General features: G+C 27.4%; 2 protein-coding genes across 2 annotated transcripts; one reads left to right on the top strand and one right to left on the bottom strand.

Annotated features, from left to right (window-relative positions):
• The first annotated feature begins 580 nt into the window (after window positions 1-580).
• LOC111033141 (suppressor of tumorigenicity 7 protein homolog) lies at window positions 581-13,018 on the top strand. Its single transcript, XM_022313740.1, has 12 exons — window positions 581-718; window positions 870-1,104; window positions 2,536-2,618; window positions 4,710-4,824; window positions 5,459-5,629; window positions 5,718-5,951; window positions 7,268-7,365; window positions 10,204-10,394; window positions 11,246-11,348; window positions 11,962-12,205; window positions 12,276-12,415; window positions 12,518-13,018. The coding sequence occupies exons 2-12, from the start codon at window positions 984-986 to the stop codon at window positions 12,611-12,613; spliced, it is 1,596 nt and encodes a 531-aa protein (XP_022169432.1). The 5' UTR covers window positions 581-718; window positions 870-983; the 3' UTR covers window positions 12,614-13,018.
• Window positions 13,019-14,051: 1,033 nt separating this feature from the next.
• On the bottom strand, window positions 14,052-19,749 carry LOC111033140. Its single transcript, XM_022313739.1, has 9 exons — window positions 19,530-19,749; window positions 18,270-18,308; window positions 17,737-17,791; window positions 17,260-17,471; window positions 16,628-16,767; window positions 16,046-16,276; window positions 15,708-15,870; window positions 15,496-15,651; window positions 14,052-14,856 (listed from the first exon to the last, which is right to left on the bottom strand). Exons 2-9 carry the CDS (start codon window positions 18,297-18,299, stop codon window positions 14,653-14,655), a joined length of 1,191 nt encoding a protein of 396 aa, XP_022169431.1. The 5' UTR covers window positions 18,300-18,308; window positions 19,530-19,749; the 3' UTR covers window positions 14,052-14,652.
• Window positions 19,750-20,120: the final 371 nt, after the last annotated feature.

Raw genomic sequence — 20,120 nt, 5'->3', positions numbered from 1 at the left:
GCAGACAAGTTTAGTGTTAGTAAAACACAATCGCGGATATCATAGGCTCATAGCTAAGAAAGACGCTACGACGCTGTTTACAAAACTTGGGGTCTTCAACCAGCTTAGTTTAATTGATTTTTCAATAAATGTAAATGTTTATCTTAAAATTGTCAATTTTACATTTTCATTAATTTTTACATATGTACACAATAGTAGGTATCATACATTTTAAATAATTATATGTACAATTATTAATAGGTATTTGCATTAAAATAATACAAATAAACAAATATCATTAAAAATATTATATAAATAATAAATGCTCTACATAAGTAGTTATTAATTTCTCCGAGTATTATTCGAGAATTGCCCCCCCTCCCCTTGGATGGCGGACACCTCTAAATAACGGAGAAAATTACGGCGACCGAGAGTGTCGGGTATTTAGAGGACCACTGTATATTATTAAACATTTTATAACTTATTGTAAGTAATGTAATTTGTCTATTGCAGTAAAAATTGCTTTGTGGTCGTCAGTCAATTATTCACAGTCGCTTATGGTCAACTGTTGCATTACTCTATGATCTGTAGTCAGTTGTCACCACTATTTGGTGCAGTGCCACTTGGCGGTGAAACGTTTCACGTATCACTGAGCGTCGAATACTGTCCCAACGGCCCACTGATAAGCCCTGTATCGATCGGCCGAGCGGCATAAACAGCGTTTGCTCCGCTCTCTTTTGTACGTACGGGTTCGGCGTTTTTACTTTTTAATTTTTACCATCTGTTCTTTGATCACCGTTCCTTCGTCGTCACCCGACCCCACCGTCGTACTCATGTCAATGTCGATGTCGTTGGAAGCCGTTTAAACAATACATTTCTCGTTGTTGCAGTGGTCGGTTTGTCGAGCTCGCCGGTGGGTTATCTTTCGCCGACCGGTAATGTCCGTCCAACCGCCGTCGCAGTCGTAAGTTACCTGAGCCACATCTCTGCGGGCCTGTACGAAAATGGTCAAGACGTTCATCGGTTGGATTTGGAGGAAATTGTGGTGGGCGTGGTATCTGGCCATTATTTTGGTTGTGTGCTACACCAGGGAATGTTTGCGGAAAAAAGCCATCTGGGACGTAGGTGGGTGATAACTCACGATCTTACATTAAGGGTGTACTGACTGTTAGGGAAGCCGCCTGTTAGGCTCCCTTCGGTTCAGTGTGGTAAGTATAGGTGATGATACCGCTGGCAGATATCAGATATCAGCATTTTAATCATAGGCAATGCTAAGGTGGTATTCAATGATATCCACTTTTTATTTTTTTATGGTTAAATAACAACCATCTAGATTTAGAAGCGAGTTCAATTGTTCCAAATGATTTGTTTGGTTAATTGTTAAATAGGGAGTTAGACCCGGTTCTGTTTGCTATAAATAATTTACTATATCATTACTTTTAAAGGGCCATAGTTACATCATAATAATTTTTTTTTACTGTCGTAAATAAAAAGTAGATACAATATCTTAAAAAAAGAAACAATTTGATTGTCGACTGCCTATAAACTTTATGTCTCTTTTACGCATGTCATCATAAAGACATTTGATGGGAGGAATCTATCTAAAATATGCTTGTGGTATTTTCATTAGACAATGTACAATATCCATTTGTTTGATCAATTTAAATAATGAATTTTTTTATGACTAGGCTCTACAGGTACTTAATTCTCCACATTCTTTAAATACTTTTGTATAATCATAAAAAAATGTCAGGTCCTATTTTAAAAAAAGGGCTAAAAATTAAAATATTCAGAATTCATAGGTTGTAAATTATTATATTGAATAATTTTGTTAGTAAATAAATAAAAATTATAAATTGTTAATTCTTGATTAACTTAGTATTTAAAACTTGCTGTAGTTTTACTTGCTTGAAATGCTGAAACATTTTATTTTTTTTCCTTTTTTAAGTAGCTATATACTAAAAACAACAAAAACATTGTTTGGGCACATTATTCGTCTTAATTATCGCCTTAGTTTTCAAATAAAAAATGATTGCTTCAAACTAATTAAAAGATAAATTGGATATCAATTATAGATTGTTACTATATTATATCTATCTACCTAGTTTATTTTCTTTAAATTTTCAATTGTAATGTGATGGTATCATAATTCTAATTACCTTATCAAATTGTAAAAACACATTTATATTGCTATTGTAATGTAAAATATAATTGTTCAAGTAGGGTAATACACCGAAATTATTGAAATATATGAAATGCATTAGAAAGAACAAAGTATAACCTAAAACGCTGAAAAAATTTTTTTTTTTAATATGCTAAAACACTCTTTAAAATGTAAAAATGATTTATTATGTAATGCAAACTTTCTGTTAAGCTATCTATGTATTGTAATAAACTAAAACAAATTAATTTTGATACAAATTCACAACCTTCATTATGCGTATTCTTTAGTTGCTTATTTTTATTTATTATAACATTTATAACTTTTACATTAATATTAAGATATGTATAATTTTGCTTTATGTTTTCTTTAAAACCTTATTTATGTATTTACAGTGGCAGTTTTTATGGATTCATTGACACCAAAATTTTACATTGCTCTTACAGCAACTTCATCATTCATCTCAGCTTTAATAATGGTATGATTTTACTTTTTAGTATATATATTATTTTACATATGTTAAATTTAAAATATTAAATTATTCTACTAAAATACACTTATAAAGTGAAATTAGAAATTAACTATGGTAGTTAAAATTTGTGTTTATATGTTGTCTATTTAATATTGTAAGAGTTCTAATATTGTTTATTAATGATGTTACATGTGTCTACGTGAATAATAATTTTTAAAAAATAAAGATAAAATACTTTCAATTAAGTAAGATTTTAATGTTGATAAGTGTTTATTAAATTAAAAAGTTCATGACTATTAAAAGTAAAATTAGTATTATTTTTTTTTTTTTAGTGGTTCTTATGCACCTACTTAATAGAACTTATTGAGTTATAACTTTGTTGGATTGAGAAATATTAGAGATTATAGTAAATAAATGGGAAAATGTATAGTTAATAAATAATTATTATTACCGGTTGAGTTTGACATATACATTATACACATATATACGTATAAGTATTTTCAATTTTGTTGATAGCCTGTATCCAATTATAGTATGGTACCCATTACCTACCAGCACATAATAATAATTAATAGTTTTAAATTTGTCATACAGTATATACTAATATACTATATACTATGAATTTGTATGATATTGCCATATTTTCATATTGAATATATGTATATCAGTGGTATATTATATATTGAAAAAGAACATTGAACATATTATTATATAATATTAATATACATTTATATTTATGTTTAGATAAGTACTAATTGTCGCTACGTTTGTATACTTAATTAGTTTTCTTGTAAACCATTATGGAATTATCATTCCTCATTAGTTATTAGTGACATTTTAACATATACACCACACATCCTGAGAAATACGTTATAACTTGAAATTATTAAAATAACTCACGGGGAAAAAAATATTTCTGAACATCTTTGTTAACGTTTTAATTAAAAATATTTATACTACATGATTTATAATTTGGTATTGTTATTTACGGTATTTTTATTTTACTATACTCATTGTTTCATTCAGTGCTGTACCGCGGTTCTATTAAAATTTTGTCGATTTTGAGTTATTTATTTGTTGTAATTTCACTGTGTTGTTTTTTGTTATTATTTACATTTCATATTAATTAATATTTAAAAGAAAATCGACCAATGAGTCGAAAGACCTAGAGTCAAAATGACCACGTTTAAATAAATATTTTGAACAGAAAAGATTTGAAAATAGTTTTTAATTAAGTTGATTTTGACCTAGTTAATTTATTTTTCCATAATTTTAAACTTAACTTACTTTTTCTTATAATAACTTAACTTAACGCATTTAAAAAAATTGTTAACTTCCCCAGCCTTAGCATTTTATATATAATATAAAGGAATTAACATTTCAATTGAAAAACAAGTCTTTAAATATTTAAATTGCTACAAATTGGAACTTAAAATGTCTTAAAAAATTGTATTTATATATTTTTTCAGTTATAATATGAATTACTTATAAAAAATCTTTTCTTTAAATTTAAATCCTAAGCTATAAAAATTGAACATTTGATAAATTCTTAAGTATAAAAGGTTTGCCAAATTATTCTAATTTTGAAGAATCGTCAAAATGTGAACTTTAAAATTTTAAATGCTTATAAAACCTGGGCTTATATTTTATCTTAATTATTTTTTAATTGCTATACTCAAAACTTATGAGGCTTTTGTATTATACTTTCAAGTGTTTTGACTAACATTTAAGCCAAACCCAACATTTTTTATTAACAATTTTAGAATAAAAATAAAAATTTGAAATTTCCATAAATAGCCAAACAAAAAAAGAGACAAATATTTAAATAATGATATCATGTATGTTAAAAAATAAAATTAACATTTTGTAAAAATTTCAAGTTTCTGCGGTTGTTTGTTTTTGAATTACAACAAAATAAGAAAATAGTCCAATGAGAATATCCGATATTGTAAACATTTAATTTTCAAAATTAATTTATGTATACTCAATTGTTTTTTATTGTAGACATTTCTTAGCAATGAGTAATGACAGCGGTATGCTTTTATATAATATAAAATGTTTGGTTTGGAGAATTGCTATAAAAATTATTGTTTTCAGATTTTGGAATGGATATATTTCCAAAAGTATGGAGTATCATTTATTGAACAGTTTTCACTCAATTATATTAGTCCATGGATTGGTGGAGGTAACGATAATAATCAACAAGTACCAGGTATATATTATATAATATCAACTAAATAGCTTAATAAGAACATGATTGGTGCAAGAATTAATGGAATGAGTGTTATAGAGGGCTTGGATTTTATATCAGAGTTTGCTTCTTTTTTTTATATGCGATAGTAATCTAATTTTTATAATTCAATTTTGTTTTGTGTCATTCTATTAATTCTATTTCTACTTAAAACTAGTTATGACTGCTAGTTAATATCGCTGAATTTAAAGAGCTCATGAGTATGTGTTCTGTTTGTTCGTTACCACGTTCACATTTTGTAGATCCTGTACTGTACCCCTACTTTGCTGTTCATTATAAATATAAAACACTATATGGATTATCTCCTAGTTTGTCCATTTATAAGTTATAGGTACTAGTTACTACTATACTCTATCCAGAGAGAATACACTACTGCAAATCCCTACACTGCAATTGTTTAACGTCTGGTCAAACATCTTGTTGGACAGAATCTAGGTAGTTTAGGAGGTCAATTATTACAATTTTGTAATATATCTATGTTGACTTTTATAAAATTGTTCAGAACCACATTCCTTAGTGCATAATGTTTGTAACCCTATTTTGTTTTATTTATAAGTATACAATTTTATTTAAATTCAAATTATTAATTTTTTAGAATGTAAAGTATGGAGGAATCCATTAGGACTTTTTCGCGGTGCAGAATATTCAAGATACCACAATGTTACCAAACGAGAACCTTTGACATTTTACGATATGAATTTATCAGCTCAAGATCATCAGGCATTTTTCATTTGTGATGCAGATAATGGAAAACCAGATTACGAAAGTAAAACAATATATCTATAAATATGCCATTATAATATGTGTTATTGAATGTATTGCCAAAACTCACTTATACTTTATTTTTAATTAAGTAATGCAAGCCGCATGGAGAGAAAGGGTACCTGCTGCCAGAGTGAAAGCTGCACATTTGGCTTTAGAAAAAAATGCTGACTGTGTCACAGCTCTTATCATGTTAGCTGAAGAAGAAGCGCCAACTATGTTAAAAGTAGAAAAAATTTTACGTAAAGCTTTAAAACTAGCTGAAGCTAACTACAAAAAAACACAAAAATCTCATCATCTGGATTCTAATATTGAAATGCAACACAGTAAGTTTTTTATAATTATAATTTATAACAACCATTTATATATCATAATCTTAATAATTTTGTGTAATTTTCTTTAGATTAAATAAGCGAAACTAACATTGAATTGATAGGTTTTCAAATAAAATTATTCGATCATTATAATTTATATTATGTTTTGTAATGCTTACAAAAAACTATGTTTTATTACAAATTGTATACTTATACGATTAGTACAAAATAAAATAGTATGGTATATTGATAATATGCTCAGTAGATAAACAAATGGGAATTAGAAAAATAAATTGATGATTTCAAGTCTCTAACTCTAATAGTATCTTAATTTTTAAATCAACGTTGCAGAGGATACTGTCACAACTAAGTACCATAGAGAGTTCTTAATTATATATTAAATATAAAATATATTTGTCTACTTGTAGAAGTACCTGTATATTGTAAGATTTTATAAGAGAAAAAATTTGTATTATTTTACAATTTGATAAATATGTATATGTTATAACATTGAATTTCTAGATACCACAGATAGCTTGGTGTTAATTAGTGGTGTGACTTGCATATAAACAATGTAAGCGTTGTACATTTCAGGCTGTAAAATGTTATGGGTAAATTCTTAAATGAACAAATCAAAATTTGATGATCAAATTCTAATAATGATAAAATTAATAAAATGTTGTTATATTATTATTTATAACCAAGGCTCGTAAGTTCATGTATCTGCATGTTTTTTTTTTGCTACACAGGAAAATATGCTTACTGAGATACAAATCCGTTTCATAGCAATATTAATAATAATATAAAGTTTAATAATGCATGTTGTTGCATGTTATGGGTGTAAAGGCATATTTGGCATATAAATGTTTTTTTTAGAGTTTATAGCGCATATTATTTCATAAAAAAATTTTTAAGACAAATATTTGAAAAGTTTCTTGTTATTTTTAACTTATTTTGAGTGCATATTTTAAAAATGTAAGGGCATATAAATGCATATTTTGCCAATTTTTTTGTGCATGAACTTACGAGACGTGTTTATAACATTTGGTTGATGGTTAAGGGTAGGTGTTATTAAAATCCTGAAGCAGGATCTAATTATTTTTATAAAATAAAAACCATAATAAATTACTACCAGCTTTCTAGAGGTAGTAAAAAATAATGAAGGTATAGGTGGGTAAAATGTTTGGCGATTGCTTACACCACTGATGTTAATATCATAATTATTGCATTTATTCATTTTTGTAATATTTTTACAAAATAATATGCAAAATTATTATGCTTTCATAATTAATTGATATTACCTAGAATATTTTTTTTATTTATTTCAGGACGAGATCTAAATGTTTTGATATATATCAAAAGACGTATAGCTATGTGTTGTAGGAAACTAAGAAAGTTAAAAGAAGCTGTGAAAATGTTTAGAGACGTAAGTTAATAATATCATACACAAATATTCTTTTAACAATTAACTTTTTAATTTATTATAAGAATGCTTAACAATAATAATTCTTCAAATAATATTTGATTAAAAACAACCTAATTTGGTTGGTGATGTGCTGTCATAAATATTATTTTAAGTGATTGATTTTGGGTATTATTAAACGTACAAGATCTTTAAATAATATTTTTTATGTCAATCATGTTTAAACTTCTAATATATTTAAAATTATGACAAGTGAAGGTTCCTGTTTCAATTTAAGTATCTAATGTTTAAATTATTGTCTTTGTTTCAGTCATTTTTTTATATATTTTTTTAAGAAAATAATATCAAGTTAGATTTAGTAAGAAATGTTGATTAATGTGTATTACTTAATTATATTTCTGTCAAATTAATCAATATAAATTTTAATATTAATCATATTTATGAAAAATATGGAATTACATATTTTAAATTGTTTATCAGAAATTATGTTGGTTAATACTTTTTAAATCTTTCAAACTTTATACATCTACACATGGTTGAATAACAATTTAACTAATACTATTGGACTAAGTTTTCATAAAGAGCATTACTACATTCCTCATTCCATGCGCACTGTTAATTATTGAAATAGTAAAATGATAATCTGGTGCATGAAAAATGCTAATTTGGATAACTCTTGTGAATTTTTAACTTATTTTGTAATTATATAATTTGGATAATGTATCTAAAATATATCGCATTTTAATATTTTGGGTTCATGTTCATTGTCCACTTTAATTTACGTTAAATAATAATATTCAATACACATTATGCATTATGGATTTTAAAATCTGTTAAGTGGTTTTTGTTAGTTTGTAACTTAAATAAATTTAATTATATTATTCATACTTAAGATATCTATTCAAAACTCATGTTATGGTCCAAGTCATTGTCGGTATATAACTAATAAAAACATCTTTACATTTCTGTACAATCAGTACATTTCATTAATTAGTTTGAAATACTTAAGCTTCTTAAACTGAATATAAGGTGAATGACAAAAAGAGCATCCACTATTGTTTAACTATGCTTTATTTTATAATAAATAAGGTTATACAATCATGCATATATTTATGTTATGTAATATGGTTTTTAGTATTAAATTGTTTAATCTTGTGCAATGTCAAAATTACCTGATGGTGAGGATATTGTTGACTATACATTATTATTAATAACTATTATTTTAATTTTACCAACTATTATGTTATATCCAACAACACAGATGTATTTGAATTAACAGAAAAAAATATTACAAAATCAATGATAATTCTATGTTATTATTAATGTGTTCAAACAATATAAATTAAATGCATAACAAAATTAATATATTACTCACATACACCATCACTATAACTGTACATTATCTTTGACTTAAAGATATGTTGTAGTTACGCATACATTTGATAAAACCATAAAATAAACTACTCAAATTTAACTATTTGGGTGTAGGTAAAGTTTTCACATATTTTTTAAGTAAATATTTTTTTGCATCAAACATATTACTCTATTTGGCACGTCATTTTAGTATCATAACATAATTATAACATTGTAGTTAATACTAGACTGGTTAGTATTTACATAATCATAAAATAGAGCTGAAATTATTTAGATAAAACTGAATAACTACATTTATACGTGTTGTCCAGCCAACGTAGTCTTAACTCTAGTTGTAGACAATAGACAATTCCTTTACCATAAATAAAGTTGATAAGAAAAATAAAATTGGTTTGATCTAGTAAATGAAATCTCGCTTTGAAGTAAATATAAAAAGTGAATATACTATAAGGATTGAATGTTAAATAATCAATAAACTTACAAAAATGAAAAAAAAAACTTAAGGGACCCAGTGAAAAATTTTAAAATTTCTCGCAATTTGAAAATCATATATTATATTTTAGTTGCTACCTTAATTATTACACTTTTTTCATTAATCTTCTGTCATATACTATTTTAGTGAAGAAGGTTGATACAGTGTATTAGATGATCAAACATGACTTTGCAGGAAAAATTCTCAGGTATTGTAGGATTGTTGTATTTTGATCACTATTTTTATATGAAAGAAGAAGGCTCAACAGCTAGCACTGAATCCGTATTTTTTATTTTATTTTAAAATATAATGGTATTAAATAATTTGTAAAAAAAACTTAAAATTAACGTTTTTAAAGACATATAAAGTTTGAGATTCAAATGTTTAAAAACCGAGTTCAATGTGGTCTGTAGAATATTACCCTCTATTAGTTAAAAAAAAATTATTAAATTTGGTTGATCTTCGGTTGAGGACATGATTACTATTCCCTTAGAGTGTATTTTTGTAAACAAAATTAAATTGGTACTGGGCATCTTAAACAATTAAATTTTATAACAATTACTCCTTTATTTATCCTTCAGTTTAATTTTATGTTTTTTTTTTTTTTTAATGAGAGTGGTTTGGTTTTTGTTTAGATATTTATATTGTGGTACATGAAATTTGTTAAAAACAATTTGTTATCTAATTTAATATTCAATTGAAACATTTCATGGGTTTAATAAAGTTACTAAGAATAAATTTAATAATGTTTCGTGTTGTACCTATTAGATAAATTGTTTTATTAATTTTTGTGCACTGTATTAATGGCTGAAGGAAAGTTATGATTTATTTATAGCTTACAATGTATTTATTATTGATTTTTTAATTAATATGGAACTTTCTCTTCATCATAATGTCCTAATGAATTCATATAAATAATGAATCTTGTATGTATGTAGTATGTGTGTGGGGTGTTAGTGTGTACCTATATTTATGAAAGGATTTATTATTAACAGTTAAGCAAGGAAATGCCTCCGATTATGAACATACTTAATGTTCACGAAAACTTAATAGAAGTACTATTAGAAACGCAGTCATATGCCGATGTACAATCGGTACTAGCCAAATACGATGATATAAATCTACCTAAATCGGCGGTCATCTGTTATACTTCTGCATTGTTAAAAATCCGTGTTATCGCTGACAAGTAAATTTATTATTGATATGATTATATTAATATGTTCTTTGCATAGACAATTTCAGGTTTATTCAAGTCCTTGCATGTATATTTGCCTTTTGTTTGATATTGATAATTAGTTAAATAAGCTTGTACTGCTGTAAATATACTTGAGATATTCATAAACTACAATTTGAATATCTAATGTTGTTGCATTTTCTTAGTAGTGCTGAGTAGAAATGTTTTAGTTGATAATATTTTTAAAAAAGATAAGAAAGAATATGTTTCTAGTATTTAACATGAATTTATAAATCATATTTATTAGTTGTTAATTGATACCAATGAGGTATGAATTATATATTTTTTTTTTTGTATAAATGATAATTTAGAATCATAATTCATATTATTTAAAAACCATAATGTTCATTTTACAATAATCAGAATGATTAATGAAAACTAATAACATTTATTACATTGTTAGCAACAAACTTCTTAGTGTTATGTTAATCAAATATAATATAAGGATTCACATGAGGGATGTTGATATTTTTTTGAAGTAACTTCTTTGTTGAATTCCTAGTATTCTATTTAATTATAAACCAAATAAATATTTACAAATGAACCTCACACACATCATCAGATTTTCAATTAAAATTGTACAAATCACTAAAAATTAAAGATGTTAAAAAAAATATTGGGTGTTAAATAGTTGCTAAAACATTTAATCTAAATAATTAATCATTTTCATAATCATAAACATAAAATGTTAACTACGCATGAACTTTATTTTTTGTATTTAGTATTGTATTGCATTTAATTTGCCTATATGTTATAATTTATTTTAAAATTTACTTCTAAGACAATAGAAATTTGATTTGCAGATATAATGTAGGAAATACATTGAAAAAAGGACTTACCCAAGCAGAAGAAGTGGCACTTGAAGCTATTCATCGAGCTGTGGAATTTAATCCACATGTTCCAAAAGTATATTAAAAGAAACTAAATAATTATTTCAATGTTATTGATTATAAATGTTAAAATGTATAAAATATTACTGTTGTCATCTTATTTCCCATGTACACAACTCTGACTTATTAGTTACCATAAATTATTATATTTAAATTTTAAAGATCTATGCATTATTTTAGTAATTTTGTATCTTTATATTTCAAATATTACTATTATTCAGAAGTGTGCCCAGGGCCAAAATGAAGAACCAGCCCAGTTATAATTATTTAAATTTAGGTACATTTAATGATGCAAAAAATTGTAATAGCAACTATTTAAAAACAGTGTAGGTCCGTGCCTACCCGCTGGGCATGCCACTACTATTATTTATTTAAAAAAAAATCTTCACATCTATTTAAATACTTAACAAATTTGTTTGTTCCAAAATAACATCATTCAAATTAGTATAATAATTACCTAATACAGACATTCACAGTTTAGACTAATCAATTTTTCAGTGATAAAAACTTTTTCAATAAGTTGATAGTTTTAAATGTTTTAACATTTTGAACCCATGATTAGTTTCTTATAAGCCAATGTAACGTAATTGTATTTCTTCTATGATTGTATAGTATTTTTTTTTTTTTAGTATTTACTGGAAATGAAATCATACATTTTCCCTCCTGAACACATACTAAAAAGAGGAGATTCGGAAGCTGTGGCGTACGCATTTTTTCACTTAGCACACTGGAAACGGGTAAAAGGAGCATTGGCCGTGCTTAGTGTAACATGGGAAAGTGCATTTAACCAAATTCCCTACCCTTTAGAAAAAGGATATTTGTTCCATCCCTATCCCACATGTACTGAATTGGCCGACAGAGAGCTACTGCCAAGTAATTCATTCAATATAATGTTTGTTTATTTTATGTTTCTAGTATTATTTATGTATTTTTGTTTATTTAGCTTATCATAAAGTAAGCGTTTTTCCAAAAAAGGATTTGCCATTCTTTATTCATTTTACGGCTGGACTAAGTTCCTTTTCAGCATTACTCGCTCTGCTGATATATCTCCATCCACAGTTCACAGGAAATCTTGTTTATATTGTAAGTTAATATTTGCAATATTCAATACAAATTTAAGTTTAAAATTCTAATCACTTAAGGAATCTATAAAAATTGTATAACAAATGTCATTAATTTTTGTAGATATGCATGTGGATTATAGTACCAGTAAACTATTGTCTTGATCGTTTGGAGACAATGCTTCCAAATAATGTAATGGATATTCTCTCGAACATTTGATCTGGTTTATACTTAGAGTAAATTATTCTTTATTTCTTTGTAAATATAATATGTATAATGTGTGTGTGTATATATATATACATAACAAAGGAGAGCACAACGATCTGACATTGTAATTTATGATCATAATATTATTTTATTTATATAATACCAGTTTTAAATTAACATTGAATTGGAACTAGTCAAATTAAAGCCAAGTTTAAAATAAATATTGGTCAACCTGGGTCCAATCCATGGGACAAGTACAAGTGATGAATAATAATACTGGACAAACAGCTGTGAAGTATTAATATATGAAATGTAAACTTAAATTTAGCTTTTATGTTTTTTTTATTAGAGGTAAAATTGCTTTTAAGTATTTGTAAAAAAAAACTTCTCTAATACATGATCGTGTTTTGAAAGTTATTTTTGTTTTATTTTATTCAAACAGGGTTTTAATACCCAAACCAATAAAAAAAAAAAAGTAAAATATCTTAAATAACAGGATATTTATTTCTAAAATGCATCATTATCAAATCCGGGTCTTGCTGCATCAAATGGTGTAGAGAAGAATGATATAGGTTGTATGTATGATAAAGGGAGTGAAATTTCTCGGTTGACGAGAAGTATAAATAGTTGATACTCGCTAGCAGAGTAAGTGAATTAACATGATAAGTTATATAAGTTTGTTTAGGATTTGTTAGCGATCTTATCAGAAGTGTGCTTACGGTGACGACGAGGCTGTCATATATCCTCCCCCTCCCATTTGGCTAATTTTTGTCATACAAAATATATGATAAAGCAATGTATATGTACATAACACAGCCTGAGAATAGTGAAAATAAAGCTTGTAAAATAATTCGCAAGACAAGTCCAAGTGAATAAAAACGTAAATATAAATCCCCATTATAAAGATTATCAAAGAAAGCGTCATTTTGATACATTGTAAGGTTACCAATAGCATCAATATTAAAACTATGGAAAACAAAAAGTTTAGGTTTTTTCCATTTCTTGAAAACATACAATTGTGTACAAAGTTACTGAGAAAATATTGTTAAGCAGCTAATTTAAACATAGATGTCTTCATTATAAAACATCAACTACCACAAAAACAACTTCATTTTTACAACATTAAATTGATGGTATAAGGTAAATAATAAATATACAAATTTTATGTTTTCTTTTTATGTTGGTACTGCTTCCAAATTTGGTAATAAAACTTTTCTCAACACTCGTTGTCTTTTTCATAGTATCTAGTCAATTATCAAAATAATACAGCAATATTAAATACATCAAGATATAATTTAATTTAATAAAAATAATAATACTTTTACACTTCATTGATTATAATATAACATCATTAATATAATATAATTCTTAAATATTTTAATTGTATACCTAATATAAAGTAATATAAATATTAATAAAATATTTAAATCAGGGACATATATTAATTCCATAGATGACTCTAAACCATTTATATAATAGATGTTATATAAATATAAAATACGATTTATACATTTTTACTATTTCATGACATAAAAACTAAATTTAGAACTGACAAAATATAAAGAAGGAACTCGAGACAAATTATATTTATCTAAAAATATATATATAAATAGTAACTATCATAAAAGTATACAATCTTTTGCAAGCAACATGGCTGGATCATCTAATAAAACAGTTAAAAAACATTAATAACAATATATTCATACTATTGTTTACTTTCTTAAATGTTATTCATTAATAAGTCTGATAATTAGACCACATGAGCAGTTTATAGCTAAATAACACACTGCCTATTACTGAAAACACATTTTTCAGAAGAGTGAAGGACTTCTTAATATATGTCCGCGATTCAAATTAAATTTCATTTAATAAAAAATACTTAATTACTAAAAATAAGTGTATACTATAATAGCAGTATAAAATTACTTCAATAAATCTCATAACCTTTGATATTTCTTACATATTATAAATATAAAGTTTTGGATATAAAATAAAAATAAATTTTGTTACATGTTAATAAAAGAGCACCATAGAATCTTAATTGTTGATATTTAACTAGTATGACTAAATGCTGTATTTGTGTAAGGCCCGCTGTACACAGAACTTCCACTTGAAGAAACTGACTTTTTATGTCTTCTCATCAACAATATCAAAGCTGTTATTACTGTTAAAAGCATAAGGATAAGTCCGGCTATAGCAATACTTATAGCAAAATTACGCTGAGAAATGCAAATATTGTAAGGATCATCCAAAATCTGTAACAAATTATAATAATAATTATTGTTATAAAATACCTTTACAATAGACTATTTTTCTTATCAACCTTACATACAGGATATCAAAAACACACCAAGGCCTCAGGGGTATAACTTGTTATACATGTAGACATTTGTTTATTTAACACATTAATATAATATAAAGAACTTCGCAAATTATTTTGATGAACTATCTTTTAATGAAATAATCATGAGCAACTGCCCTGTATCCATTTATAACACATATTTTTTTCACTTAAATTTTTTTCCATATAAGATTACTTATCTATTGTAACTTTTAAAAAATGTTATACCTATACAAAGATTAAATTATTTCTAAAATGCATTAATAACTATTTAATCTGGTTTGGATCAAAATGAGTTATGATTTTTAGAAGTGTGGAACAAGACGTTTACTACAAAAAATTATCCATAGGCATTATAGCATCTCAAAATGTAACATGAAATTAATTAATATAATATGTATCCTTTGAATACTTATTACAAGAGGTAATTCAAAAATTTTGTTTAAAATCACATATTATATCTAAAATGTATTGTAATATTAAATAGTAAATTGTTTTGGTAAACATTTTTTTACAAAATTTTAAATTAGACAATTAATACAATATAACATACTTTTTCTCGTGCTACTTGGTCCATCTGTTCAGGATTACCTGAATCTACTCCTTCGTTTACATAAAGGCCGCTATATACTTCTATTGTAGCTGGACTTTCATCCTCAATTGTTTGGTCTTCACGCCGAAAGCGTTTTCTATTGCTACAATTTGGCGGCTGAAATATAAATAAATTAAAAACATGTAATTGCAATATTATTTTTAAAAAGTTACCGTATTTGCACAGCCTCCATTTGCTTTCAAACATAAATGAACATGACATTGATAATATACAGAGGTAGTATAAGGAAACTTATGGGCTTGAAAGTTAACCACTGCAGTTGTTTTGTTAGCACTATATTGGAATTGTCCCATTATATCATCTTCAATTGAACATCTAACATAAATTATTACAATTTATTAATTTAAATAGATAAAAAAATGTTTGGTATCTCATATCAAGTTTCACATATTGTACACTTAATGAGAATAGGTAATTTCAATTTTATCATTTTTAAGTTTTCAGTTGTATATTAATATATTTTTTTTAATTTCATATGAATTGTGCATACCCGGATTTATCAATAAGACGCTGATCGCCCCAACCCAAACCATCACGAACTAAACAGTCGGTAATAAACAATCCAAAAGTGTCCTCGCTATTTATTGATATGACCATCGTCAAAGGATCTCCAATTTTCACATTTTCTGCTACGTCCTGCTTTACAGTTTTTCCAGAGAAAATTTTCATTGTACATGTTGGCATCTTGGCTGTTTCAATCATTGCTGCTTCATCACTTGTGCTATAAATTATATAAATCATTATTGTAATATTAATTAATGTATATAGGTAAATTATAATTAAATTTATTTATTACAAATTAAAATACTATGGTATTAGCTATTTTAGCATTTTTAAAAATCAACAACTAATCAATAAAAGACTTCAATCAGACATATTATTTATGTAAAATTACTTGATATTATGATTGGATTATAATATTATATTACTATACAAATATAATATTATAATATTATACAATATATACTTAATAGTAATGTATAATATTAATTGTATAAACTGCATACTATAAATAAAATTAAAAGTATTTTCTAAAATAATACAAAGCAGTACAAATTATAAGAAAACTTACCTCATATTTAACACATTAGTTAAAAGCTGATCATTTGTTTGATATTTACAACGAATATGAAAGCCTTTACCCTGATTTGTCACCAATTTTCTATGAGGTTGTAAAACTATTGTATTGAAGTATTCTACTAAACCATCATTCTAAAAAATATTTTTGTTATTAGTAATACATGTTAAAATCTATGTATACACTTAATATTGTATAGCAGGGATCACCAGTTGTTGGCCCGCGGGCCACATCCAGCCCGTGGATGAATTTTAACCAGCCTGCAGACAAGGAGAAAGAATTTCTTATCTTTGTACATTAGTTTTGGCCAATCGGCATATTATAATAAATATTATGTACTCTACATTATTATGGCCCACGAAAATTTTTCGAATTCTTAATGTGGCCCACGGAAAATTTATATTGGTAACCCCTGTTGTGTAGTTTGATACTATACTTGTGACACTGAGAAAGCGCAATTCGCTAGCGCATCCAAATGACCAAGCTCCGCGTTTTTTCACCCAAATTTCTCCAACTCTACCACCTACCCAGCAGGTTTAGGGATGGGAATGCGCAAGGTTAGATGAGTTTTAGTTGCTGCCCAGAAGTGCTTTCTCAGCGGCACGAGTATATTCACATATACTTACTAGGTATGTACTCATTGTGTTACATGATCTTAATGGAAGTTTATAAACCACAGGACTCTTTTCATAATTAAATTCGGCCATACAACTTGAATTTTTAGATAAGCCCTTCGGGTAAATTATTCCAGTGAATGATTTAGACTTTGTATCAATGGTTACACTTATTTCTTTATTATTACATTCTATGGTAATATCTTTAGACATATCGTTCAGATCTGTGTTAATGACAAAACAAAACAAATTAATAGTTTTCCAAATTAGAAATATCTATATGAACAGTGTTTTTAAAAATAATTATAGTTTTAAACTTCAGTACATGCTTAGCTATAAAAAATAGATACTAAAAAAAAATATTTTTTTAAGACTAATAGAAGTGTTATAAAAAGTATTGTTATACATTTACATAAACAGTAACTAATATATGATAAACATAAATAATAATAAACGAGTTTTCTAAAATTTATTTTAAATAATATATACCTGATAAAGCATCGTTAGACATCAGATGGTCAGCTTGAACACAGCATAATGCCAACTAAAGTAATTAAAACAATTTATAAAATATTACATTTATTCAATTACAATATTAAGCAAATACCCAAAAATCTTTGTAAATTAAATTTGTTTTCAATGAAAATACATTCAAATTATGTGATTGTATAGAACATGAAAGTGATTATTCGATGATGAAGTTTTAAGTTTATTTACCTACAAAATTGTATTGCTAATCATATAGGTTTAGTAAATTTTGACTAAGCAACCATGGAATAGAAATGAATAAGAATGCAATGTAAAGGTGTAAGGAATCTAACTTTTTAAATTTAATCATTACCTACATATTATTAAATAACTGGTTAATCTCTATAACATTGATAAAAAAAATATTTTTATTTTAAATTAAATTAAATGGTTGTTATAATAGGTCAGCATTAGATTATCTTTACGACTATAGAGCTATACTCTTTGATACTGGCCTTGAACATAAGTGTTTATTTTTAGTTATAAATACTTACTGCACACAAAAGAAAGCATTTATTAGCCATGGTAATTCCCTGAAAAAAATAAAATAGACTGAATTAATTTTAGGTAAAGATCAAAAAAAGTTATAGTCTAGGAACACCTGTCTAATATTTGGTTTCTTTGGTGGTATACTTAAGAGGTATACTGCTGGCTGTTATCTATACCAAAAATACCTAGCTTATTATTTGTTAATCACTATGACGACTATGATAAATGTATCAATCATGCCATGTACCTGTTTAGACCTAAAAAGGAAGGCTAATCGTGTTTGACTTATTACTTTGAACTAAAATGACTTTTTATTGTTATAATAATGTAATTGATGGTTAGCACACAAATTTTCAGCAAGTAACTATTTAAGTTTCATTTCAAGAACATGACTGGTACCTTGACCTAACCAAGGCTCAACTTTTCAGTTTTGAACTGGAGAAGACCAGAAGAATTTGACTGTCCTAAATTGTTAAACTGTCCCTATTCCACAAGAATTTTTTATTTTTATACTTATTTCTTGTTAATTAGGTAGGTACATTTTTTTGTTATGTTAACAAAACATGACATAGCATGACATATGCATAGCTGTGTTTACAGACACTAAGCATAAATTCTTCAATGTTATTAAATCATGAAAATGTAATAATACGTAGATCTGGTTAAGGGTCACGAAAGCTATAGCCAACACATTCCTTGAGTAGTGCAACATACCTGTACTAACAACCTCCGAGGAAGTTATATGCGTATACCTTAATATTTAAATACATATGAATTGAAAGGATGTCTCATCCACCGGTGTTGTCTCTGTCTAAGAAGCATACATTATAGCCAATTTCGAGCTGTTAACTATTCAAGAGGATTGACTAATACTTGAGTATCATATATAAAGTTAAGAACACTATCTGTGTCTGCACGATACGAGTGTTAATAATATTTGAATTTTTTATTGAATTATGAGCATTGAGCATTTTTAAAGTGTAATATTTTACACGCCCTTTACATCCGACACCAGGTCAATAAACACTGATATAAAAGCTAACAAGTGACCATACACAATGGTTTCGCTGAACTGGAATTTGCTGCCTATCTACCGAATATGGTGTACGTTCGTAAGACGGAGACATCACAGGCGGATGTGATGTCCTCTCAACCACCTGTGGCCGTTGCCGCGGATATCCGGTTTTTTGCCGACACTGGGATGACGGCAAAAATGAGAAGAGCGGACACAAAAGTGTAATCTAAGTAAGGTAAGTAGTACTCACGGGGTTGGCAGTGGCCGTCAACGGTGTCCGCCGAATGGGAAAATGGCGGAATCCGACGAGCGACGCTGTTATACGGCTCAACGACAACAACAGCGACGATGACGAACGGCGACAACTGCAGCGGACAAAGCGCGTCCGCGACGTGAGACGGAATTTGTTGCTTTTCGTGCGGCGGCGGAACGTCGAGTCGTCGTCGTCGTCGTCGCCAGTGAAAGGTTCCGGCGTTGCGCAATTCGCTCCGACTGGTTCTGACCCGTACGAACGCGGCACACGGCTGCTGGGTGGGCGGGTGGGTGGATGGGAGTCACACACGAATGACGACACGTATACGTAGGCAGTATAAAATAAATAATAATATACAATATATTATTATAGTCACGACTTGCACCGTTGTTCCCACTCTTCCGTCTTCGCCGCCGGAGACAACCGGATAGGTCGACAGGTGTTTGCTGTGGCGGTGCGTGGCGGTAGCGCCGCCGCCGACGGTTTTCGCCCCCGCAACACGTCCATGTCATTATTATTGTTTATGATTATTACGTACCTACAGTACAGTTTATAATATTGTACTATTATAACGATTACGACCGTCGA

Source organism: Myzus persicae, unplaced genomic scaffold (genome assembly GCF_001856785.1).
Source record: "Myzus persicae strain clone G006 unplaced genomic scaffold, MPER_G0061.0, whole genome shotgun sequence".
Taxonomy (NCBI): Eukaryota; Metazoa; Arthropoda; class Insecta; order Hemiptera; family Aphididae; genus Myzus; species Myzus persicae.
Note: the sequence above shows the minus strand (reverse complement) of the source record. Positions and strands in the feature narration are given on the sequence as shown.

Bases quoted from the DNA above. Each gene is read 5' to 3' on its own strand.
- LOC111033141 (XM_022313740.1), top strand. From the start codon at position 984: ATGGTCAAGACGTTCATCGGTTGGATTTGGAGGAAATTGTGGTGGGCG. The intron at 2,619-4,709 runs GTATGATTTTAC...TATTGTTTTCAG, and splicing joins TCATCTCAGCTTTAATAATG to ATTTTGGAATGGATATATTT. The intron at 11,349-11,961 runs GTATATTAAAAG...TTTTTTTTTTAG, and splicing joins TTAATCCACATGTTCCAAAA to TATTTACTGGAAATGAAATC.
- LOC111033140 (XM_022313739.1), bottom strand. From the start codon at position 18,299: ATGGCTAATAAATGCTTTCTTTTGTGTGCA. The intron at 17,472-17,736 runs GTATATATTATT...TCATTAACACAG, and splicing joins GTCTAACGATGCTTTATCAG to ATCTGAACGATATGTCTAAA. The intron at 15,871-16,045 runs GTATGCACAATT...AATTTATGTTAG, and splicing joins CGTCTTATTGATAAATCCGG to ATGTTCAATTGAAGATGATA.